The sequence below is a fragment of the Abramis brama genome (assembly GCF_963993115.1).
Source record: "Abramis brama genome assembly, chromosome: 6".
NCBI lineage: Eukaryota > Metazoa > Chordata > Actinopteri > Cypriniformes > Leuciscidae > Abramis > Abramis brama.
In genome coordinates this window covers 17,333,094-17,360,844 of record NC_139968.1, presented here as the reverse complement: position 1 = coordinate 17,360,844, position 27,751 = coordinate 17,333,094, and the positions used below count along the sequence as shown (strand labels likewise).

General features: G+C 37.4%; 1 protein-coding gene across 1 annotated transcript; it reads left to right on the top strand.

Moving 5' to 3' along the window:
- Positions 1-253: 253 nt before the first annotated feature.
- On the top strand, positions 254-13,277 carry wdr47b (WD repeat domain 47b). The gene is made up of 14 exons (XM_084116682.1): positions 254-428; positions 1,801-1,970; positions 2,313-2,396; positions 2,482-2,566; positions 3,600-4,375; positions 5,449-5,560; positions 5,942-6,111; positions 7,647-7,874; positions 7,956-8,123; positions 8,208-8,377; positions 9,733-9,903; positions 9,987-10,118; positions 11,474-11,692; positions 12,375-13,277. Exons 2-14 carry the CDS (start codon positions 1,813-1,815, stop codon positions 12,515-12,517), a joined length of 2,616 nt encoding a protein of 871 aa, XP_083972808.1. The 5' UTR covers positions 254-428; positions 1,801-1,812; the 3' UTR covers positions 12,518-13,277.
- The last annotated feature ends 14,474 nt before the right edge of the window (positions 13,278-27,751 follow it).

Genomic DNA, 27,751 nt, shown 5'->3' with positions numbered 1-27,751 from the left:
TCATTTATATATATAAAAATAACTTTAAACAATGTTATTTCTTGGGTGTCACAATTTTAAGGTATGTTAAATATTTATGTTTTTGTCCATTGCATATTCCAACCCAAATCATTTGAATTCGCATCATGTCATATTTGCGATTCCCAAACTTATAATTGACCTCAACCAGTTAACCGGAGCGCTCGCTCGGTGGGTGTGACCGGAGCGGCGCGCGCGTGGCGTGGTGCGGCGCGGCGCGGCGCGTCTCTCCGCCGCTGCTGATGGAGAGTGACAGACGGAAGGTGGGTGGGGACATCAGAGCCATTGTCGGGATAAACGCACCTCACGCTCGGGCGACGGAACGCTGAGCTCGCGCTAATCCGCGTTGGAAGGAACGCGCAGGAGAAGATTGACTAAACAATTCGGGCTTGGCCGAGGCTTGATTTTAGGTAAGATTTTGGAAATGGTGCATGGATCTTTTTGATGGTGTCTTGCAAGCACGCAGAGAGTTAAAGCTTCACTGCGTTGCATTGGGAGCCAGACAGGGCATGCATAGCCTACTGTTTATATGTAAATGTTAGAGAAAATGACACATTCGAGGTTGCATTCAGTTAATAAAAAGGTGAGATCAATAATCTAAATATAGGCTCCCCAATGCTGTCTCCACATTCAAACGCAAGCTTCTCTTTGCTGACAGTAACGTTACTGCATATGGCTCAAGTTGTCGCAGTACTTGCATGCAACTATTTGCATTTATAATAAATCCAGACTTTTATTTTCTCTGGGTCACGTGGTTTACTTAAATGATGTACGTAATATACGCTTGATTTACTTAGCAGCATGCCTGAATAATTTACTTACCATAATGGGGTCAAACCATTTCTATTGTGTTTATGTTTTTTATATAGCTAATCCTAATAATTACTACAGACTAACTAACTCCTTATAAATATTTGCATTTATTTAGTTAGTTAGCCTAGTATTTGTTTGGTTTAATAAACCGAGCTAATGTTAACCCGTTTATTTACCATTCTGTAATCTATTCCTAACCCTCACTTAGCCTACTTACTTACTTTATTTATTTATTTATTATTATATTATATATATATATATTTAAATGTTTAAGTGTATTTATTAATGCATGGATTTATTATTTATTTTGTTTAATATGCTGAGATATTGATGATTATTTACCTGAAACCTAACCCTCACTGTATTTATTTATTTGTTTGTTTATATTATATATATTTTTTTTTATGAAATGCTTTAATTTATTATTTATTTGTTTTAACATACTGAGAAAATTATGTGTCTACCCCGTAAACTCAAATCTTACTATTTTTTTTATTTTACTTCAAATAAATATATTTATTACATTTATTATTTATTTAGTTTAATATATTGATATTTCTGAGGTATTGATATTTCCTTTCCCTTCAACCCAATCCTCACATTTTTTATGTATGTATGTATGTATGTATGTATGTACATTTATTTGGTTTAATATACTGATATATTGATATTTTCTTTCCCTTAAACCTAACTCTCATATTTATTTATTTGGTTGTGTGTTTGTTTTGACTCTATTCAAATATTTATTTCCCTTAAACCTAAACACCACAAAGTTTTATTTATTTACTTATTTGTTAGTTAGATTTTAATTTTGACATGTTATATGTTGGTGGAGGCTGTTGTGGTCCCACGTTCTAGTGGATTTATTACCCTTCTAGGGATAGTAGGCCAAAGACACACACACACACACACACACACACACACACACTGTCCTTGCTCACAGATAACCTTCTCCCTCTGTCCCTTCAGGAATCTGACACCATGACTGCAGAGGAGATTATAAACATTAAAGAAGCGGAGATAATCAAGCTGATCCTGGACTTTCTGAACTCCAGAAAGCTGCACATCAGTATGCTGGCGCTGGAGAAGGAGAGCGGCGTCATTAATGGACTTTATTCAGATGATATGCTCTTCCTGAGGTGAGTCTTTGAAAACCTAAACAACAAATGTATGCTTAGTGATTCTAATACACTACTGTTCAAAAGCTTGGAATCAGTAAGGCATTTAGGTATAGGTTTCTGAAACAATTTTTATAGTATTCTTGTTATATATTCTAAAAAAAAAGTCGACCTACGACGGCCATTTTAGCAGCCATTTACTTTAAGAAAACACTGTGCTGAGAAATGGTTGTGCTGCTTAATGAAGTGTGGACTAAGCAAAAGTTGCTGAAGTATTGAGTACACTTGCATTTTTTGCAGTGGCATCACTTCTTTAACTGGGTAGGTGAACTAATTTTGGGCCTTTTTCGATTTTTTTCTAAGGCAACTTGTTTTAGACGGGCAATGGGAGGAGATTTTGCAGTTCATTCAGCCTTTGGAGTGCCTAGATAAATTTGACAGGAAGAGGTGAGCGACGTCGGTTCGGAATATTTTGCCGACACCCAAGCGTGTTCTTTGTTTCAGTGGTTTTTTTATTGATTTATTCTTTCAGGTTTCGATATATCATCCTAAAACAGAAATTTCTGGAAGCTCTGTGCGTAAACAACGCCATATCTGCGTCAGATGACCCTGAGAATGTGAGTCTTTATGCGTATGGACAAAATGCCATCATGCTGTTCTAAAAAAGATCCATTTTGCTTGTCTTTTATGTCAAATGGAAGATGTTTAATTATATATTGTATTATCATTATTATAAGTTTTTGCCAGAAATAGCCTAAAATACTGATAAATAAATAATTTATGCAAAACAGAAAAAAAAGTGTAATTGTTTATTATTGCTATTATATAAAAGTAAACATTTAATTTGGCATAAAAGCAGACAAGCATTATTTATTTATTTATTTATTTATTTATTTATCAGTAATAATAATAGTAATATTTGTCCCATGAAAATAGTCTTTAATACTGATAAATAAATAAACAATGCTCATGTTTTATACAAAATTATCAATGTTTACACATTATTATTATTATTATTATTATTGTTGTTATTTTTTTGTACCATGAATAATAATAATGTAGAATTAAACTTCCATTTTGCAGAAAAAAATAGCGTTATTTATTTAATTTCTTTATTAGTATTGAATATTGCTTTATTATTATTATTATTATTATTATTATTATTATTATTATTATTGGTACCTTGAAAATAGGCGTTAAAATAAATAAATGAATGAATAAATAAATAACGCTTGTCTTTTATGCAAAATTAATTGTTTACTACTATTATTATCATTTGTACCATGAAATAGTCTGTAAAAAAATTATATATATATATATATATATATATATTAAAGTAACATTAAAGTAGTATTAGTACTGATAAATAAATAAACAAATTAATTAATTAATTAATTGTTTACTACTATTATTATCATTTGTACCACGAAATAGTCTGTAAAAAAAATAAAAAATAAAAATAAATATATATATATATATATATATAAGTAGCATTAATAATGATAAATAAATAAATAAATAAGATTGAATTAAAAAATATTTTGAGCCATCTCACACTAAACCTCTTGCATCTTGACTCAGAATGTGCCCAAAAGAAGGTTTTATTCAGGAAGCATCCCATGATGACCTCTCTCTCTTTCCCTCCTCCAGCTGGAGCTGACCATGCAGGACGCGGTGAAGTCCCTCCATTCCCTGGAAGAGTTCTGCCCGACTAAAGATGACTACAGCAAACTCTGTCTGCTCCTCACGCTCCCGCGCCTCACCAACCATGCCGAATTCAAGGACTGGAACCCCAGCACGGCCCGCGTCCACTGCTTCGAGGAAGCCTGCTCCATGGTGGCCGAATTCATCCCTGCGGACCGCAAACTGAGCGAAGTGGGATTCAAAGCCAGCGGAGACCGTCTGTTCCAGCTCCTCATCAAAGGAATACTCTACGAATGTTGCGTTGAATTCTGCCAGAGCAAAGCGACTGGAGAGGAGATCAGCGAGGAGGAAGTTCTCCTAGCTGTCGACGTTCTGTGCGGGAACGGGTGCGAGGAACTGGACTTGAGTTTGCTTTCCTGGCTGCAAAACCTCTCGCCATCGGTCTTCGCTTGCGCGTTTGAGCAGAAGACCCTCAGCATCCACGTGGACCGGCTCATCAAACCGGCCCGGACGGGTCACGCGGACCTTCTCACGCCTCTGCTCACCAAACTCTCGCCCTGCCCGGCGTCGCCACTACGCCGACCCCAGTCGGCGGATACTTACATGTCGCGCTCTCTCAATCCCGCCCTGGACGGTCTGTCGCACGGTTTGGTGGGAAGGGAAAAGAAAAGCACTGAAGGCGACGGAAAAGCAACGGCCATGTCGCAGTCTTTCGCCAACTTTGGGTATCCCGGGAGCAAAAACGCATTTGAGAGCAACGTCTTCAGTGAGTCGCCAGACAGGTGGGCTCGTGTTCTCACTGAAAGGGATAGTTCATGCAAAAATCACTTCCCCTCAGTCCCTGTGTTATTTTGTCTATACAATGAAAGTCAATGGGGTCCAATGTTTGGACCCCATTGACTTTCATTGTATGGACATAAATCTTTTTTTGTGTTCCACGGAAGAAAGAAAGTCATAAGTATTAGTCATAAACAATTACACACTTCACCTTAAAGTATGAAATTGTAAAATCTAGTCTGACATTCATGCCCTAGATGCAGCGTTGTTACTCTAGTCAGGCGTTACTATGAGTGGTGAAATTCAACATATGGTGGTCAAGCTTAACACTTCTAATCCAGTTAAACCTACAGAAATAGACACGGGAAGCTTTACTAGTTAAGTCCAAAACAAACTTTCTATGCCAGTCAATATACTTTAGAAAAATGTGTTGTATACTAGATAAGTAGATCAGAAATCATAATGCCAGTGTCACAGTTTTTAGCAAAAGATAGAGATATTAATATTGATTTTGTAATAAATCAAAGTTTTGGGTCAGAAATATTTTTTTTTACTTGGAGAATTATTACTTTTATTCAGCAGGATCATGTGACACTGAAGACTGGAGTAATGATGCTGAAAATTCAGCTTTGATCACAGGAATAAATTACATTTTAATATAAATGCAAATAGAAAACAGATATTTTAAATAGTAATAATTTATACTATATTTTTATATAAGTTACTATAAGTTTTTGCTCTATTTTTGATCAAATAAATAAGAGACTTATTTCAAAATCAATAAAAAATATTACAGACCTCAAACTTTTTATTGTATATTTATTTGTTAGTTCATGCTTATTTTCTCTATTTTTACATTTAGATTACTTTTACCGTCATCTAATGCTCATTTAAAGATCATCTTTTAAAATACTATTAATAACAACAAATTATGTGTTTCGAGAGAACAGTGTATAATTTTAATATTCTGATTGGTTGTAGCGTAAAATGAATGATCAATTTATTGTATCAGCCTGAATTTAATATCTGTGCATCCTTAGATATTAAGATGTTGACTGGCTTTGTCCTGTTCCTCCAGAGCACAAGCACAGACCGAGAGGATCAACGGCTCTGGAGAAACGAACTCACTGCGTCCTCCACTGACTCCCGGCAGGGATGGTGGAGTCATGGGTTCAGGCGAAACACCAGAGGTAATATATTAGTTCCCTTTTTAACCAGAAACATAATTCTAGTACATGCCCAGGACCTTAAAGGGTTCCCCGACTGCAACATAGTGTCGGCCCAGATCCGGCCCACATCTGGTACACGTGGATTTCACACGGCCCGCAGATGTGGGCCGGATCTAGGCCGACACTATGTTGCTGTCAGGGTCAGTTCACCCAAAGATCATTTACTCACCCTCAATTCATTCCAAACTCACCTTCATGCCATTCAAAACCTTTATGACTTTATTCAGTGGAGAACAAAAGGAGATGTTGATGTCTTTAAAATCATACAGGTTTGGAACGACAGGGGTGAGTAATTGATGACAGAATTGAAGGTGAACTGTCCCCGTGTGTGTGTGTGTGTAGGAGCAGATGCAGGAGTTCCAGCGCCAGCGTCTGCGAGTGCAACAGCATCTTGAGCAGAAGCAGCAGCAGAGACAGCTGTACCATCAGATGCTTCTGGAAGGTGGAGTTCATCCTCCAGACCAGCCCACAGACGCAGCACAGCACAGTCTCACACAGAAGTTCCTGAACAGGTCAGATCAGGTGCCTCGTGTGCGTAGGCATCCAGGTGTGTTGTTGAATGATGATGTGCCTCTTCTGTTGGTGATACGGATGATAGTGCGAGATTGTAAGTAAGAGCGTCTTGCCACAGACTCTCAATTGTTTCACTTGATTTATCGATGCGCCTTTACTTTCAGGCTGGGATAAAATAAATAGCATGTGCTTTGTTATATATAATATTATTAATCTTAAAATAATTTATTATTATTTGTCATATACTCCTAGTGATAAATCTAAATTTGAGATTACCAGCAATTCATTATATTACATTTATACCAATTTTTTTTTTCATGGCTTTTCAGCAATTTTGTGATCATTTTATTTGCTTTCATTAATGTAATGTAATGTAAATGATAAAAATGTAAAAATTATTAATTCAATTGTGTTAGGTATATTTTGGCATTATTCATTAAATCTGTCTATCTGTCTTCTGATAATATACTGATAACATAATATAGTTAATCTGGTAATATTTGTCAATTTTGAGTTACATTGTAAAAAACTTTACTATACATATTTCCAATTATTAATTTTATTAAAAATAATAATTGAATAATTAATAATAAAAAAAATAATAATAAAAAAAAAATATATATATATATATATATATATATATATATATATATCTCAGCAGTTCATAATATCATATTTTTATTTTTTTTTATTGCTTTTTAGATTTTTTTTTCCTCATTATTTATATTATGTATAAATTACCATTTATTAATTAAATATAATTTAATAATTAATATATTTTTTTTACATATTGTAAAAATGTATATAATTTTGAGATTTTTATGAAATTATATTTTATAAATAAATTTAATAATTACTAGTTGTAATAAGTTTTTTCAATTTATTTAAAAAAAAAAATGAAATGAATCTATCAATTGTTTTTATTATTATTAATTCTTTTTTCCAGACCCTTGGGTCCATATCAAAAAGTAAAAAAAAAAAAAAAAAAAGAAAGAAAGAAAAAGATAACATACAAACATAGATTTACATACACCAAACATTATTTAAGAACATACAAACTTGAGTTCCAGTGCTTCCAGAACCAGGAGGAATACCTTGTATCACTTAATATAGGCTCATTTAAGACCATTATGATTGTATTTCTCGAATCACCCAATCGACACATGAAATTATAGATATAATTCCTTAACACAGCATGCAATGAACATCACTAGATACGAACATTTGGCTTGCACTTGTCCACCTTGGGAGTTTAAGCAAAATTCTTAATGCATCCTTAAATGCCACCTGAAGCTTTTTCATTTTAGCTTTCCTATATCTACACCATAGATGTGCCGTGTAAAATGATGTACAGTAAGCTCTAAAAAGAGTTTACCTGTGCACATATATTTGCCTGTCTATATATCTTACAGTTAAATGACTGCTTTGCTGTCATTACATTTTATATATATATTTAATTTTATATATCTCAACCATCACCATCTTGTTCTCTGGAGATCACCATCAGCCATCGTTGTCTTGATGGTTTGTGTAGGTCCATTCAGAAACTGGAGGAACTGAATGTGGGTATGGAAGATCTGGGAGAAGACGTCCAGGCTTTGGCCCAGCAGTGCAACGGTACGGCAGCGAGCGGAGCCGGTAAACAGACCCCAGAGAGCGGCTCCGGCCGGGACAAGACGCCGGTGATCAGCAGCACCCCTCAGAAAGGAGGAGGCCGGGGGGTGCCGTCTCTGGACGAGTCCCCAGTGCTGGTCAACCAGAGGTTTCTCAAAGCTCTCAACCCTACCAAGCTGAAGTAACTCTGCTTTTGTGAGCTTGTTTTAATGCTGAGATATCATGACAGTGTGTTTCAGGATGAGAAACCCAAATCCCCATTCGTTGCAGTAGAGACGCTGGAGGACACGCAGGCCGTGCGCGCGGTCGCCTTCCACCCGTCTGGGACTCTCTATGCCATCGGCTCCAACTCCAAAACACTGCGTGTCTGCACTTACCCACAGTCCCTCAAAAACAGGCATGTGCTCCGCTTTTAACACGCTTTTAGGGCTGCACAATATTGGGAAAAACTGACATACATCTGTCTGTTCTTCTTGTATAGCACTGAAGCTCCAGCAAAGCAGCCTGACATCTGCTTCAAGCGTATTAAACACCATAAAGGCTCTATTTACTGTGTGGCCTGGAGTCCCTGCGGGCAGCTTCTTGCCACGGGCTCCAATGACAAGTATGTCAAAGTTCTTCCTTTCAACGCAGAAACCTGCAACGCCACAGGTAATGTGCCTAATAATGTCAGATCACACAATGTTTTCCTACTAAATCATAACATGCACTGAAAGTAATTTTAGTACTGTAATTGACTGAAAGTATTTGGCTGTACATTATTCTTTATTTCACAACTACTTTCACAAAAAATGAAAGTGTATGAAATATAATTTATTCCTGTGATCAAAGCTGAATTTTCAGCATCATTACTCTAGTCTTCAGTGTCACATGATCCTTCAGAAATCATTCTAGTCTGCTGATTTGATGCTCAAGAAACATTTATTATTATTATCCAACAAGAAATATATTATATTATATTATATTATATTATATTATATTATATTATATTATCACACATTTTCAGGAAATCTTTGAGATTCTTTGAGTAGAAAGTTCAAAGGAAATCTTTTTTTTAAATCTTCTGCAATATTATAAATGTCTTTACTGACACTTTTAATCAGTTTAAAGCATCCTTTCTGAATAAATATGTTAATTTTTTATCAAAAAAATTACTAACACCAAACTTTTTTAATCTTAATATATATTAAATTAATATACAATATATAAAAGCATAATACATTTTATTTAGAAAGTCTATGACTTTATATCTTACATCTTGTGAATTTATTTTTTATTTTAATATAATTGAATATCTTATCTCATTTTACCTTTTATAAATTTCTATTACACTGTACAACAACCATTTATTGCACACATTGACGGCAACAACCAATGTACAAGAATATATAGAATTTGTAATATATAAAATATCAAATTATAGTATTAAATATATAATGTATATGAATATATAAAATGTGTATACATGTATATGTATGTATATGTGTATATATATATATATATATATATATATATATATATTTTTTTTTTTTTATTATATACATTTGTATTATTCACAATATGTTCATTTATTTTGTGATAAAACATTTTTATATATATATATATATATATATATATATATATGTACTGTAATTATTGTGTGCAATAAATGGTTGTTGTACATTAAGTGCAATAAATAAAAATATATAAGGTAAAATGAGATAAATAATATTAAAATTAAAAAGAAATTCACAAGATATAAAGTCACAGACTTTCTAAACAATGTATACATATTTATGATTTTATATATTGTATATTAATTTAATATATTTTAAGATTAAAAACTGGGGTTAGTAATTTTTTTGTTAATAAATTAATATCATATTTATTTAGAAAGAATGCTTTAAACTGATTAAAAGTGACAGTAAAGATGTTTATTATATGTTTTTTTTATTATTTTTTTTTTAAATGTCCTTGGAATGGAATATATCAATATTAAAAGGGTGTGTGTGTGCATTGGACTGCAGGGCCGGATCTAGAGTTCAGCATGCATGACGGCACTATCAGAGACCTGGCGTTTATGGAGGGTCCCGAGAGCGGAGGTGCCATCCTCATCAGTGCTGGGGCTGGAGACTGTAACATCTACACCACTGACTGCCAGAGAGGACAGGGCCTGCACGCGCTCAGCGGACACACAGGTGCTCTCACACGCTAACCCTCTTTATTTACGCCCTCAGTGTCTATAACAGGACGTTATATCCCTGTGTTGTACAATACGCAGGGCACATTCTGTCTCTGTACACGTGGGGCGGGTGGATGATTGCCTCCGGATCTCAGGATAAGACGGTGAGGTTTTGGGATCTGCGCGTGCCCAGCTGTGTGAAGGTGGTTGGGACGGCTGTGCATGGAACAGGTGTGTGTTTCCTCTCAGCTCCTGTAGATTTGAAAATCATGCTTTTCCCCATTATTGTTGAATCACGGAAGCTACACCAGTTACTTTGCCAAGAGATTTATTATTTTTATACATATAACCCCAAAAAAAGAAATGGCTGAATCGTGGTCAGTGGACGAGGTGCAGACGTTCCTCTCGTCGGTTGCCGAGGAGTGGATGGGGAAACACGGAATGAAAAATTCGCATTTAATATGATATCATGGCAGTAGAGACGGCAACTATAACGATCAGTCCCACCCACTTTGAAGCGGTACTAACTGCAGTGGAAAAGCAACCGAGCTAAAGCGAACCGTGCCGTACCGAGTCGAGTCGTACCACGCAGTGGAAAAGCGAAGCGAGCCGAACCGTTCCGCGCCGAGTCGAACCGTACCGAGCCGTACCATGCAGTGGAAAAGCGCCATATGTTTCTCCTCCCTCACCCCGTCATGCCTCTGTTTCTCTGGAGAGGTACAGTAAGGATTGAGCTTATATACACCACTGAGGGACTTAAGTTACAACTTCCTCGGTAGCAAAAACATGTTGCTTATGTTTAAGGAACGTATACCTCATGCTTACACATGGCACAATCCACTTTCCATATTAAGAAACTATCCCTCGGTGTATACATTTGTGGTACATTTGCATCAATTGAAAAACATTTCTTTCCTTGTAAAGAATTTGCCAACTGTACACATTTGAAGTATCATCATCAGTGGAACATGTAACATTGTACATACTTCTAAGCAAAATATAGCTCATCCCATATCTCTCTTCAGTACACATATACAACATACTCTGACTTCATAAAATACATTATGAAAATGAATATAGAAAATAGTACTAAAAAATAACATTAGACAGTAAAATTTTAGTCTTCAGCTCATTTACAAGCCTGTATTAAGGACATTGTGTGACAACAAACAAAAAATATTAAATACAATATAATAATAATAACTACAACAACAAAACCAGTAACAACAGCAATAATGATAATAATAATACAAAATATTATATGAAAATAACCTGTAATAATATATTGCTGTTATTATTAAACAGTATTAAAATTCTAAACTAATTCAATGGCAACCAATACAAAAAATATTCTTTTGAATTATAAAATATCACATGATGGTGATGATAATAGTAATACTAACTAAACTACTACTAAAGTATTAGTATCAGTATTTCAGTAATTATTAGTATTAGTATCAATATCAGTAATTCAATGACAATCAACACAATAATAATAATAAAAATCACAATAAAAATGATAAAAAACTACAACAATAATAATAGTAATAATTCTGGATCATCTGTATTGTTGTGTCATGTGACAGGAAGTGCTGTGGCCTCAGTGGCAGTGGACCCCAGTGGGCGGCTCATGGCCACCGGATTGGAGGACTGTCGCTGCATGCTGTATGACATCAGAGGCGGGCGCAGCGTCCAGGCGTATCGCCCGCACACCAGCGACGTTCGTTCTGTGCGCTTCTCTCCTGGTGCTCACTATCTGCTCACCGGGTCCTATGACAACAAAGTCATGATCACTGATCTTCAAGGTAGGTTGTGCTACAAACAATGTTAATATCATCACATCATTATTTCTTATTTTTCAACCCTCTCTCCAACCACATAAAAAGTTTCCTGCCACTTCTTGATCTAATCAGTTCTCATCAAATGAATATTTTCACTCAAAATGACAGTAAATGTCACATTACAGAAGTAATATGCTTTCTGGGTGACATTTCATATCAGTTTAATATTAGTATTAATATTTCATATCAGCATTTAATAACAGTGTGTGTGTGTGTGTGTATATATATATATATATATATATATATATATATATAATAACAATTTATATATATATATATTATAACAATTTATTATTATGATTTAAATTTCAATTATTTATTGAATTGGTTTTGAATTTTAATATCAGTTCGTTTCACTGATTTGGTTTTGAATTTTAATATTTTGTAATCCTAATGATGATAATAATAATACTGTGTATTATTATTATTATTATTAATACAATTTAATTCCAAAGTTTTTTTGCCACATTGCAAAAGTAATATGGCTTGTGAATATTAAATATTATTGTTTTTAATGAATTTTTTTGAATTGTAATATGATTTAATAATAATAATAAATCCCACTGTACTTATTCATGTCACATTATGGAAGTCATAATTTTATGGGATTTTTTTATGAAATTGAATTTTCTCTGCTTTTCTCCAGGTGATCTCACCAAAACCCTGCCGGTTACTGTAGTCGCTGAACACGGTGATAAAGTGATCCAGTGCCGATGGCACACCAGAGACCTTTCCTTCCTGTCCTCTTCAGCTGATAAGACTGTCACACTGTGGGCGTATCAGCCTTGATCCACACAAACACTGATCCTCCTGCATTTAGAAAGACAGTTAAGAGTCAGAGTATATCAGTGTGTGTTTCTTTGTATCTCCTCCAAACCGACTGTTCGTTCTCAGCCCTAGTCATGTCTACATTTGGAATTGCACGTCTACTGGAAGAAACAGCTTTATTGTCAAATATATTGCAATTCAGAAGAAAAAAAACCCACGTTTTTTCACTTACAAACACGGAACATTCCACTCGTAGCACTGCTTCTGTATTTTGCTATTTAGAGTGAATGAAACAGTCCTGAAAATGTGAGCTGAATTGTGCCTTGATGATGTTCTCTGTAGTTACACTTATTCAGCTGAATGTCTTGTAAATATGAGCTTTTGTATAGGCCTAAATGCTAATCAAGGCATAAAACCATTGTATAGCACATTGCACTATGAACACCATGCCAACACTGTTTATGCAGCATGAATATTCATCTCTTCATTTAAATAAGTGTAAATAAATCAACAGCCCGTAAATGCTGAGGATAAATGTTTCGTTAAAGTCATCCTCCTCAGTGTTGTTGAAACGGTTTTGTGCATTTTAGGAATGCTTTTATTTTGGATTGTCATTTTCCTAATGCATATATTTATATGCATCACTTTTGCACATCAATTCAGCACCTTTTTCTATTGACGCAGCAGAGGACAATTATAGGACTCTCAATCATTTGTTGTATAAAGTATGTATTGGTAAATTATTTGAACATGGAAATAAACACAGTTTTCGACTATGGGATTTAGCCTAATGAACGATTCACTGTCTTCTACAAATCTACTTATTCATTTTTAAAACAGCAACATTTTCATTCTGAAATGAATCACTATAATATAGTTTATCACTATATGAAATGTCAGTGCGACTGGTACAAAGGTCTCACTCCCAAAGAAGTACACCAAAAGGTAATAAGGTATTTAAGAGTTTAGAAATAACTCGCACACAGAGGAGGGTGTCTTCCAGGCATACATATATACAGTATATCTATTATGTAAACCAGGGGTGGGCAAACTTTTTGGCTCAAGGGCCACACTGGGTTTTAAAATTTGACAGAGGGCCGGCCCAGTAGCAGATTATGAAACACGATCTCATTAAAGTGCGTATCTATACCACGAATTTTATTTCTCGTGCCATTTATACGCCAAAAATATTTTTTTTTTGCGTGCATATGCTGCGCACTGTAAACCCTTTGGTTAGGATTAGGGGTGCGGAGTGCGTGCCTATTACACGCCATTAAAGGGATAGTTCGCCCAAAAATGAAAATTCGGTCATCATTTACTCACCCTCAAGTTGTTTCAAACCTGTATGAATTTCTTTTTTCTGCTGAACACAAAAGAAGATATTTTGAGAAATGTCGGTAACCAAACAGTTGATGGACCCCATTGACTTCCATAGTAGGAAAAAAAAAATACTATGGAAGTCAATGGGGTCCATCAACTGTTTGGTTTACCCGAGATTTTTCAAAATATCTTCTTTTGTGTTCAGCAGAAAAAAGAAATTCATACAGGTTTGAAACAACTTGAGGGTGAGTAAATGATGACCGAATTTTCATTTTTGGGCGAACTATCCCTTTAAGTGCGTATCATATGCACGCGAAAACTGCGTTTCATAAGAACTACAAATACAATTCGTGGTATTCGCACTTTCATGAGATCGGGCTGGGCAAACACATTTACGTTGTGGCAACGTCTGCGCGAAATTCAACAACTGAGAGACGACATTCTGACAATACATTTTTTTTATGCTAGATATCCCCCATGTTATGTTTTGAGGTTAATTTTAAAAAAACGAAAATTTGGGAAAAAAAAACGAAATAAACGAATATACAAATTTATTTTAAGTATAATAAAATAAAACATAAAAAGCAAATGCAGATCAGAACATTTAATGAACAAAACCGGGTTCTGTACATGGCAGACGTCAGGGGAGCGTAGTCGAAAGCCGGGCGATAAAGGTTTTGTAAACGGAATCAACTACATCCACAAATCCAGAGTAGCAAAACTAAATAGCAGAAAAATCAAAGGAAAAACTAAACACGTGTGCAAGCGGTTACCAAACATTTTTTTCTCTGTGAGTTTTCAAAAAAAGGAAAAAACATTAACGTGCACCAAGTCTATGCGCTTAAGTTGCTGTCTGTTTGGTTTCCATGGTGACGCGTCTAGCTGGTTACGTGACACACACACCGCAGCCACAACAGCGCTGAATGAATGATGATCTGCTTTTATGTCATTTTTCCTTTTTTTACATTTGTTAGCTATGGCATGAAATATCTGATATTCCGATTGTCAAATATATGCAACGCAATTTATATATAACGCAAAGTATTGCAAGAAAAAGGCTAAATTAATGCGATCTTAAGACAATTTTTTAAATACTCGACGGGCCGGATTAAACAGCCTAACGGGCCGTATGTGGCCCGCGGGCCGTAGTTTGCCCACCCCTGATGTAAACGAACGAATTCAACCCAAGCGCTCATTGGTGACGTGGATGATTACGTTACAGTTGATCATCTGTCCATCATCGTATAAAGCCCGTCCTGGTAATTTCATTGGTCCGAACAGTTCGACTTCGAGCCTGGTTCGAGCATGAGCCTTCCGGCTCATGGGACCTTATTTCGGAAAAAAATATGTATGGAAGTCAATGGCGAGAGATAACTTATCTTTTTTTTTTCGTCTGAACTGTGCCCTGAACTACACATATGATGTTTGTCACATTTAAAAGGTAATTATGAAAGTCAAGAAAGTCGCAGTTTGTCATAAAACAGAAGAGTAACGTTTAGTTTTATGTGAAAATCGCTCAATGAACTACATCTCTCGACTCGCACTATGTGCGTCACAAGATCCGTTGCTCGTATGTGTGTATTCTGGCTCAAAACACTCGGGCATGACGGCGTAACGTTACGATTATAATGTAAGACTATAGAAAAAATGACAGACGTTAGCTTCAGTAAAGTTAGCTTCATTCATTGAGAGAAAAGGTATGACGTCGCATGTGCGCCTTCGGGGTTTGTAGTCTTTGTAGTTACGTATTTTCACAGTCTTATACCTCAGCAGGTTTACATCAAGCTGCGACTTTCTTGACTTTAAAATGTATCTTTTAAATTGACAAACATCATATGTGTAAATCAGGGCACAATTCAAACGAGATCAAAATATTTGTTGTCTCTCGCCATTGACTACCATCAGAGAATGTCTAATAGGAAGAGAATTGGCACCAGTGTTGCCAGATTGGGACGGTGATTTCCAGCCCAAAAGCTCACCAAAACCCGCCCACTACAAGAAAAAACCGCCCAAAATTTTACTGGCAAAATAATATGATATCATTTCATTAACATGTCATTCAAGGTTGATAAGCACAATTTGTATCTCCTTAAAACAAAATAACAATGATAAAATAAAATAAAAAATAAAATTCCAGGAAAACAGATCAAAACAGAGCAATAAATAAGGAGAATTAGCCAATATTACTAAAATGTCCAGATGGACACTGTCAAAACGGCAATCAAGAAATGAACCGATGACTTTAACCCTCTGAAGTACACATTGCAGAACATAACGCAGAATTAGCAGTCAAACTCATTTATCGTTGATTCAAATCTTTTTCAGCAGCTGTCAGGGTCGAGTATTGTGCAGTCTGGACGGTGTAAAAGTTGCCGATGTCTGGTAAGATTAGGCTAGTGTGCACATGATCATGGACATATTTCACGTCCCATATTTAATTTCATTTCAAGTCATTCAACTGTGCTTTCCTCAGAGTTATATTCACCATCGATATCTCCCACCAGGTGTACGTTTTTAGAACTGCTCACTATCTCACTCTTTACTGTGTAGTAGATACAACTTACTGTTTAGTAGGCTATATCACTTTGGCATTAGCGATCACTTGAAACAGCTACAACTTATCGCGCTCAATCGCAACTGCCTGCTGATCGCTGATTGGCTAAAAGTGCGTGCTCGTCGGTGATGTCAACACTAACGCCAGCTGACTCTGCATGGGCGTGTGTGTACAGTAATGTAATGATGACTGATTTTATGGACTACATGCACACTTTAGTTTAGTTTTTTAACCAATTAGACTTTAAAATATAGATGTTTGAAAACCGCCGAACTGACCCAAAACCAGCCCAAATTTTGTCCACCCGCCCAAACCCTTTTTTACCCGCACAATCAAATTCAAAACCGCCCAATTGGGCGGGAACCCGCCCAATCTGGCAACACTGATTGGCACTCTCTGCTTACTTCCGGTTTCTGGACTGGCTGCAGTAACGCGTCTCTGTCCATGCGGGGGTGCTCGCAGGCGAGTGCAGAATGAATGGAGGTCTATGGCGAAAAACCCTCAAAATCCACTTTTCTCAGGATATAATTTTTTGTCTAGTAATTTGAATGTTGTATTCGAAAGGAGATGCAAAGAAATTACACATTGCTGGGTGTTAGATTTTTTAGAGTCACTTATTTGGTTTAAAAAGTCTTTTAAAATGTCAATGACGTCAGAATGCTGACGTCATTAGCAGAATGCTAGCGTGTTATGGGCAAAAACAACTCAACCTGTAAGAAATCGAAAAGAAATAAGTACTCGTTCATTCAACTTTCGACCTATAACCCATGTTGAACTTGCAAAACCTACAATAAAATCTGAGATTTCTCAACGGCAATCGGGTGAAAGAGACACATTTAGCCGTCTAGCACCATAGACTCCCATTCAGTCTGCACTCGCCCGCGATCACCTCCAGTGGAATTCTAATGGAACTGCAACCAAGATCGATACAATGGGGCTAATAGGAAGTGCCAAGGCTCTCCGTAGACGGGCTCTGCTACCATACAATATTTTTCCGAAATAAGGTCCCATGGTGGTCGACCGGAAGGGGAGGGACTTAGGCTTAGACTGAACATAATTGGGCTAGTAAAAGTGTGTAAATTGTAGGTCCTGTGTACCTTTACTCTGTCCTCCTGTCAGGGCCTGTCTGTGTCTGTGTCTGTGTGTGTGTTCTTGCATATGGTTTATGAGGACACAAATGTGTATGAGGACATCTGTGTCCTTATAAACCAAATGGCTTAAAAAACATACTAAATGTTTTTTTGAAATGCCAAAAGTTTTCTGTGATTGGTAGGTTTAGGGGTCGGGTTAGTGTAGGGGGATAGAATATACAGTTTGTACATTAGAAAAACCATTACGCCTATGGAGAATCCCCGTAAACCACATATCTGAATGAGTGAGTGAGGTGTGTTTGAGTACAAGAGTGAGTTTTGTGTTTCTACCCCTGCCGTTCCCGCACAGGGTTTCAATTCTTTAATGTGATCTAACAAAGGTAAAGAGAAAATATTAACCATATATGCAGTTTATATTGCTTGTAATTGTGATGAAGTAAACATCTGTTGAGAATTTTAACATATCATTTTTGATTGTGTTGAACTAAAAACCCAAACATACAGCGGGTCCACCAGACCCACGAACACTGGCTGAATAACAAAAATATGAACACCACACAAGGTTTAAGTAGGGTAGTTTCAGCTGGCTATCTAGCAGTAGCTAGCATCATGCGATTACATATTTGATTTAATCAAATTACATGTTGATTACATGTGCATCTACCCTTAACACAATTTGTTTTTTTACAAGAGCAGTGCACAAGTTCCAGCATGGCCTCTGGAGCTGGACGTGTAGAGATCACGGGCACAAGACCTCAGAGCCCGTGCTTTTACTGGAGTTGCCTCACCATCCTCTGCCTCTACCACTACAAAAAGTGCAAAACAATAGTTCTAGGTTCTGCACCCTTCCCCACATCACTGATGAAGGAAAAATGGTTTGTAACTTTCAGCAGGGGAAAACTCATGCTCCATAAATTGGTTCCACCTGTTCCCTTAACATAGGTAATAACCAGTTTCACAGCGTTTAGGTGTCCAGCCACAAAAACACTGATTTAATGAATTTGTCCCAACTTATGTCTGTGAAGGGAATGGTGGGTCCACTTCCCTCAAATATATGCATGCAGCACTTCATGTTTTGCCATTTCTACCCAGTAAACGTGCAGGACAAAAATCGTTTTTATGACGTTGTTTCCAAGCAATACAGAGCAAATTTGTGAAATCTACTATATTTTCAAAGATTTTAACCCAGAGGAGGTGAAGGAATTGAGAATGAATTATCTTACCTTTCCATGTCTCCCTAAAATGAAAGGTTCATTTTAAAATAATAAATGACATATACCCATCTAAAGAATTCATGAAATCTAAATTTGATATTGGAGAAAACTCTTCTCAATTTTGTGAAACGAGTATTGCAACCACTGAACATATTTTTTTTATTATTGTAATCACTCAAAATTGTTTTGGTCTCAATTGAACAGTAAACTGTCATGTATTATTATACATGTGTAAATCCCCTTGAATACAAATTAAGTTTGGTGTACTTAAGAAAGATTGTCCACAGTACTACTTGCTTAATAATCTTTTTGAATTCGCGAAATACTTCATTCATAAATGCAGATTTATGAAATCCTCCCCATCCTTTCCTCATTTTACTAATGAACTTAAAGCTTTTGCTGCTTCACTTTGCAGTTTGCACCCTTCCAAATGAAAAAGCTTCTATAGTAGCCAATTTCTTCAATGAGCTAAGTGCACTTTAGCTCCTACCCCTTGCAAGGACTTACTTTTACATAAATGTACTTCATTTATTTATTTTATAATTATTTTATGTACTTATTTATTGTCTTTCTTGATTGTATATTTGATTTGAGACTTCGTCACTGTTACTTACTGTATTTTGCAATTGTGTCTGCCTTTTGAAAAGGGTAAGTTAATATTGTTTGTTCAATACCCTGATTTTGTCTGTAAATTTGAATTCAATAAAAAAAATTAACCGACACAAAAAAAAAAAAATTGTGAAATCAGAACGGTGTATTTATTAAAGATTACAACTAAATGACAGGACGTCGTATGATAAAAGATGGTTGTATAAAATAAAAACAGTAAGAATGGATAACGTTACCTCTACATTCACATTTTGTGTCAAACTTAATATGTAGCATAAGTGGGTAAAATGAGTTAAGTTAAATCTTTACTGGGTCACCAACACCGACACATTCCACGCACGCTATTGGATGAAGGCAACAAATACGTCATACATGTCAGACCCCTCACGTAGCTGCCTGCTCTATTCGCCGGGAAAATAACCTGGAAAAAGTTACCGATATTATAGTAATGGACAAAGTATGTGAGTGGCAACAATTTTTATTTGCTTTGTTGAAAAGCGTAGCGGTTACATATAAAAAACTGGGTTATCCCTCACCACAGATCGTCCGAAAACACGAAATCTCCCCTCGGCCCACCGTCTATATGGGATGGGAAGTATTTCAGAGTATGTTGTCGCATCACTGGCAAAGGCTCAAAAGAGATCATGCCTTTCTAAAATATCTTTTATTAAAAACAGGATGCTGATGATATAGGTAAAAAATGTTTTTGTTCAGTACTTAGCTAATATGATGTAGGCTACTGCAATATTAAATATAGAATACTTCAATGTGTATATAATATAATGTACTGTGCTGCTTTGTAAATTTAAATCAGGTACAGGCAACTCAGTCCCTTTTTTAGGTCTCCTTTTGAGGTGAAGTGTTTTCCTCCAACCCTAATCAAGCACACCTACATTTTTTAACCAAAGTCTTCAGGTTTACTTATCGACAATTATAGGCAGGTGGGTGTCTTCACAACTGTGAACAAACTGGTTAGAAGAATAAACATGATAGAGCGTGAACACGATCTGTTCGAGGCTCTGCCCCGCCCCTGCCTGCACCTGAAATGAAGTGAAGATCGGCTCTCCCATGGCTCTCCCCGGGAGAGAGGAAGCGGCGAATCAGCTCGTTCACGAACGACAAATCACTATGCGGGCGCGTGCACAGGGGGGTGGCTCGGTGCCTAGAGAGCCACTGCCCTTCTGCCCCATAGCTCTGCCCCTGCCTGCGCCTGCTATATATATATAAAAAAAAAAAAACAGTACCGGTAAGTTCTGACAGTTAGTCTGAGTTTTCTTATTGTTGTCGGTTCCAGTGTCGGATTAAGATGACAGGCTGTTCGTTGTTTGGATTATGTGGATTCCTTATTTTTTGTTGTCTGTTTGTTAGTGCAAATGCATATATCCAGCAGGAAGATGATGAACGAGCGACGAGAAAACCCACAGAGGTAAAAACTCTTTTATTAAATTCTTCATAATTTATTTATTTTTTTTAGTGTAAAGACTCCATTGAAACATTTCATTGTAAAATGTCAGCGAACCGTTGTTCTGCTCGGGATGTGCTATTTATTAAATTTATTAGGCAAGGCAAGGCAAGTTTATGAGGTATTTATTAAATTTATTTATTTATTAAATTTATTAGGCAAGGCCCCCTGAGTTCGGCTCTCGTTTTTCCCTTATCAGTGAAAAAAAGAAATAAAATAAAAATATTACTTTTTATCTTATATGCTTGTGTTATACATCAATCTATCCTGTTAAGTGTGTATTATTTTTGTGTTTACTCACAATAAAAACAAAGTGTTGTGCTTTTCGCCAAATAAAGAAAAATAAACATGATGCGAGTTCTGCTTTCTCTCTGTCAGTGTAGTCCATTCTGAAACGCGTCCGAAAATGAACCATAACTCAGCGAATACTCAGTCAAACAGTCACACAGACACACAGGCATGAAGCTTGAATTCTCTTCTTTTAAATGAAGTAATTGTTATTATAAAAAAAATCTCTGTTTATGTAATCTTTATGAAAAGAGAGAGATTTCAGTCGTTCTCATCTCAGCTCATTATGTTGTAATCTGCCCCGCCCACGGAGAGCACGCGCTATTCAAATGCAAATGACTGTGGCAATCCATGCAAACTCTATCAGCTGGAGAAAACACTTTAAGTTTATTCAGATCATTACTTGTTTACACTGTCTCGCAGCGCTGTGAGGAATAATAATAATGGAAAAGAGAGGGGGTAAAATCTTTGCGAGGCAGGGGGAGCTGCCACTCGACCAGTCACAGAATATATGCGCCTGCCACTCGACCAGTCACAGATATATGCGCCACTACGTTATATGCGCCTGCCACTCGACCAGTCACAGATATATGCGCCTGCCACTGCGTTATATGCGCCTGCCACTCGACCAGTCACAGATATATGCGCCTGCCACTGCGTTATGCGCCTGCCACTCGACCAGTCACAGATATATGCGCCTGCCACTCGACCAGTCACAGATATATGCGCCTGCCACTGCGTTATGCGCCTGCCACTCGACCAGTCACAGATATATGCGCCTGCCACTCGACCAGTCATGGATATATGCGCCGGCCACTCGAACTTACACAATATGTAAGGTTTAAAAAAACAAAACAAATGCAGCGCGCGTCTTGTGGCTCTATTAGCATCGCGCCGGCCACTACCAGCCACACGATCTCTCACTGTTTACATCTATCAGACACTCCTAATCATACACGAGAGCACGCAGACAGTGAGAGGAGTGGCGGCTTTTACTTTATGTACTTTATCAAATACTCTCGTAAGAGAACGTACTCGGTTACTAACGTAACCTCGGTTCTCTCTAGAAGAGGGAACGAGTACTGCGTTGAAAACGCTACGGGAAAAGTCTCTTTTCACGAAACACTGAAGCAAAAATTATCCTTTAATTTTTCATATATGTAAAACGCGTTGCGGCAGCAGCAGACAGCTGAAGCAAGACGGCTTGTCTGCTCATTGGCTGCTCTGCGGCAACTGCATAAGCCTATCGAGCGCAGGCTGATGCAACATCAGACCAATGAGGGCGCTTCGCGCCCTCCTCGCCACTTCCCGCCGAGACGGGCGTGGCTTACCTCTATAAAAGGAGCTCGAGAAGGCTGACTCACTTGATTTTGATCGCCGAAGCGAACCAGAGTGAACCAAACGCACGGCAAGGGAACGCAGTACTCGTTCCCTCTTCTAGAGAGAACCGAGGTTACGTTAGTAACCGAGTACGTTCTCTTACGAGAGTTCTCTCGTACTGCGTATATAGCTCAGCAGTAAGTCATGTTATTATAGGCTACAATCCGTTTTCCAAATACAAACACGTATTCCATCGGCAACAACAGGCTTCTATTATTTCCTATAATCATGTAGGCTAAATGTCATACCTGATTAAGCTATATAAACTGCAAACACTTATTTGGCCACAATTGTTATTATTATGTTAAAAGAAACGTTAGAAAGTATCACACAGACATACCTTTGCTATTACCACGGACATAAACTGATGGTTATTTGCACGTTATATCTGTTTGATCCAGCTGTAGACGTAAAGAGACTGGGCGCAATCAATTTTCGGCGGACCATCACTTTTCGGCACGACACCGGCTCTTGTAGGTGAACGACGGGAGCCGGCTCGCATATCTGAAGAGCCGACTCTATTTTTAAAAATATAGCCTATAGAAATTAAATCATTATGTAGGCTAATAATGAAATAATGAATGATTTTAAATGCATTTAAAATAATTGACTAATTCAAAAACCAACAAAAACATAATTATATAGGCCTAAAGGCGCACACACATTTGTTTCGACTGTCTGATCAGCCTCACATTCTGTTCCTGTCAATCATACACGCGATGTCAACCAATTAAACTGCATGCGGGAGGGCTGAGCAAACTCACACACACACACACACACACACTAGAGATGCGGATAAACCGCGGATCAGGCGGATGACGTGACGAAAAATAATATTTTAATTAAATTCGGGCGGGTGGCGGTTGAACCAATCAAATGAAAAAAGTTTTTTCATGCAAGCAAACCTGCAAGCCAAGCAAACCTGCAAGCTATGCCCAGCTGTCAGTACTATTGGAGGAGGCCTAAACTTATCTTAGATGAGACCGCCTAGGTTATTTTGTTATTTTGTTTCGATATTAATTATATTTTAAAACAGCCAATCGTAGCCTACTACCACTGTGGAATATGCATTTAAAAAGAGAGATTATGGTCTGATATGACTCAGAAATGACATCGGGCAATTGCAGCGCAAGATGTTCAGAAGACACAAGAGCTAAACTTCTACAAGCTCAATAATATCCACATTAAAAAGTAAAAAAAGAAGGTAAGAAAAATAGTCATAACTTTGCCCATTAATTAGATGTGCAAGGCAAGCAGGCTAGTTTTTGGGTTGTTATGGACAATTAAAAATGTGAATATTCACGTTGCACAGTTGTGTGGAGGTCTTTCAGCGAATTAAAACATATTTTTTAAAGAGCCGTTTGTGAGTCAAAAAGAGCCGGCTCTTTTCAGTGAGCCGAGTCAAATGAGCCGGCTCACGAAAAAGAGCCGGAATGCCCATCACTATTAACCACATATCTCTCGAACCGTTAGTCCGATGGATTTCAAACTTGACAGGTGTCTCGCTACGGTCACGAGTAAGTGCAGTGCCAAGTTTGACGTTGTTTGGATGAGAAATGCTAAAGATATCGTTAAATATATAATTTTTAAAAGGTTATGGTTTAAAAGTAAACATTCTGACTTTAGAGAGTTGTATCATTCAAAGAAGCCCCAAGAAGGTTGTGGTTTAAAAATAAACATTCTGACAGTCAGTCAGCTACACTGTTTACTTCTGGATATTATAGTTTGGTTCCAAAACGTGATAAATCCATTTTGATTAATTTGAGTAAAAATGTGTTTTCTTTACCAAGAAATCAACAATTACTAAAAACACATACGAAAACTGATTTTGCACGGGCACTTTGCACTGCTCCCTGAATCGACACGCTTATTCATTTGTGGATGTAAACTGAATCTATATGTCAGCTATGCTGTTTACTTCTGAATATTATGTTTCATTCTGGTGCGCTTAACGTTATCGCTACTGTGTAATAGTAGCCTATGCTATTTACCAACTAAACATATCCTATTCAGTGCGTTCACAGTCTCTTTCACGGGCATCATTTGTAGTAGCCCATTTTGCTGTGCAATTGTAACAATGAGCATTCAATCACACCAAACCAACAATTACTAAAAACACACACAAAAACTGATTTTGCACGGGTATTTTGCACTAGTTATCATTTAAAGACACATGCACTGAAACGGCGTGCTGAAAACAGAGCTGTTTTTGACCAGGTAAAATGAGTGTTTTCTTACAATACTACTGAGAATTTTTAATTAAAGTATATTACAAACTTTTAATTTAGACCCTAAAGAATCATATTAGCTTGTACAAAAATGGCATTATATGACCCCTTTAACTGAAAGGTAAACTTCTAAGAACGTGAAGCTGAACGTGAAGCTGAAACACGGGCTAGTGAGAGATTTCATGTTTGTCATGATGACGTCTAAAGTCCCCGCAAAAGGATGTAGTCCCTTTTAACAACTTGTTAGCAACCACCGTTTTTAAGACACAATAAAGTTTAAAAAAATCACAAGCAGGTTATAACTGGTGTGTTTTATGTCAAAGATCAAAACGTGAAAATATTTAGAGGCTTTGTTAACCATAGACCTTATTTCAGGCGATTTAGCAAAAACCCATTCAAAAAACCCATAGACTTTAGGGCGAGGGAACCGGTAGTGCTAAAATGCTAACTCACTTCCGCGTTTTGGCCTACAAAGTGACGTCATAACTTCGGCACTCTATTACATAGAAGAAGAAATTAAAATAATAAAAAGAAATAAGAATAATTAAAACAGTTTAGAAAAATAAAATAAAATAAAATACAGTAGCCTAGGCTATAGCTTACAAACAGTCGGACGAACAGTGGCACAGTGGTCAGCGTAGCGGGTGTGCCAGTGCCAGCATTCTGCAAGTATTATTTTACTAGTAGACCTACTTACTTATGTTTATTTAAATGTCTGAAACATAAAATAAACATTATGTGGTTGAAAACACTGCATATTAGTTGTGATATAGGCTATGACAAGTCTCTAGCTCAGCGCCAGCCAACGCGAAAGCAGTTTGAATCTGGCAGTAGAGTTGTGACGTTCGCAAACGAACCAATTCTTTTGAACGGCTCATAAACATGAACGATGGGAGCCTAGTCGCGGCTGTAGGGGAGCCGTTCTTTCTGTCGTTCTTTTTTTCCTATGCGTGTTTCACACAGATGCACACAAATTAGCTCCTCCGCGAGACAGAACAGTTATAGGGGGAGAGGCGCACCCAGCGCAGGGGTGCTACTGCCCAACAGCATGATGACAGTTGTGCAATCCACACAGTTGTGCACTTACTCCAGTAAAAAAAAAAAAAAAAAAAAAACACGTGCGAGTGCCTCTCTGTCTCAGTGCCAACGTCAGTAATAGCGGGTCGTTTGAAGGAAGAAGATATAGTCCACACATGACAAATGAGGTAATAATCAATATTTCAGAATAATTCAAACTCAGATATTGGTGTGTGATATCTGAGTTTTATTTATTTGACTACAAATCTCACCTCATCATTCCTCCCAATGATTATTTCCAGGATAAACTGAGATGCCCCCAAGCTGGCTTCTTAAAACTGACTAAATATTTAAAAAGAGCCAAAAGAGCCGTTCTTTTGAACGGCTCTTTGAAAGGAACGGATCGCCAAGATCCGGATCCCCTCAAAGAGCCATAAATCCCATCACTATCTGGCAGTTCTGTCACTACTCAGGCCCTGATGACAAGGGTACAGCGTCGCCACTCCCACCACGCGCATCACGTGCTGTGTGTAGGGCACCGACTCACGGGCGGATCTACAAGGGGCAAGTCCCCCCAGAGCCTTGCCCCCCCCCCAGCTGCCCCCCTAACTTTGATGATCCAAAAACTGTACTTGTAAAAACAACCCGCCACTATATCCAATACATTTACCAAAAGGGAACAATTTAATTTTTAATTTTAAATGTATTATTTTCCCCTTCCCCCTGCCCCTCAAATACTTAGCTACGTCCCTGATTCAAACGTGCAGAGCGGTGTTCGCTCAGTCTGGCTCACACACAGCGAGTCTGCTGCGGTGCGGTGGCCTACAACCCGACTGGAGAGACTGAGCTGCCCCAGAGCCTCTGAAGGTGAAGTGAGCTTCCCCAGGTGTAGTTTAAACACACGTTTAACTTAAAGTTACATTTGTAATGAATGTATTGTATGCTAAAGACGATTCAGTTAGCCAAAATCAGCAGTCAGATTGCTCCCTCGTGATTTGTAAGAGCACTCTTTCCTTTGATTAGCCTAATTTTGATTTTAGTAAAGACAAGAACAGCTTAATAAAAAATATAAAATATTGTTTGTATCCATAACGTTTGATGATAACGAAATGAGTTCAGTGATTCAGGTCAAATTATGATTGTCAAAACATAACCAACACCACCTGATCAACATTTCTCTTTGTTCATCTGGCAGTTATAACTCAGATACAACAGCCAAACAAAATCTAATGTTAACAGTTTAAGGGTCAAGAGCCTAACTGAAGCAAACACTGAAAATTGGCTTAGCAGAGGCTGTCTCTTGATATTGTACCTTAACCTTTAAAAGAAACGGTACATGTACCTTTTAATGTTTGGGAACATATACAGTGAGGAAAATAAGTATTTGAACACCCTGCTATTTTGCAAGTTCTCCCACTTGGAAATCATGGAGGGGTCTGAAATTGTCATCGTAGGTGCATGTCCACTGTAAGAGACATAATCTAAAAAAAAAATCTAGAAATCACAATGTATGATTTTTAACTATTTATTTGTATGATACAGTTGCAAATCAGTATTTGAACACCTGTCTATCAGCTAGAATTCTGACCCTCAAGACCTGTTAGTCTGCCTTTAAAATGTCCACCTCCACTCCATTTATTATCCTAAATTAGATGCACCTGTTTGAGGTTGTTAGCTGCATAAAGACACCTGTCCACCCCATACAATCAGTAAGAATCCAACTACTAACATGGCCAAGACCAAAGAGCTGTCCAAAGACACTAGAGACAAAATTGTACACCTCCACAAGGCTGGAAAGGGCTACGGGGAAATTGCCAAGCAGCTTGGTGAAAAAAGGTCCACTGTTGGAGCAATCATTAGAAAATGGAAGAAGCTAAACATGACTGTCAATCTCCCTCGGACTGGGGCTCCATGCAAGATCTCACCTTGTGGGGTCTCAATGATCCTAAGAAAGGTGAGAAATCAGCCCAGAACTACACGGGAGGAGCTGGTCAATGACCTGAAAAGAGCTGGGACCACCGTTTCCAAGGTTACTGTTGGTAATACACTAAGACGTCATGGTTTGAAATCATGCATGGCACGGAAGGTTCCC

Bases quoted from the DNA above. Each gene is read 5' to 3' on its own strand.
- wdr47b (XM_084116682.1), top strand. From the start codon at position 1,813: ATGACTGCAGAGGAGATTATAAACATTAAAGAAGCGGAGATAATCAAG. The intron at 2,567-3,599 runs GTGAGTCTTTAT...TCCCTCCTCCAG, and splicing joins CGTCAGATGACCCTGAGAAT to CTGGAGCTGACCATGCAGGA. The intron at 9,904-9,986 runs GTGCTCTCACAC...TACAATACGCAG, and splicing joins CGCGCTCAGCGGACACACAG to GGCACATTCTGTCTCTGTAC.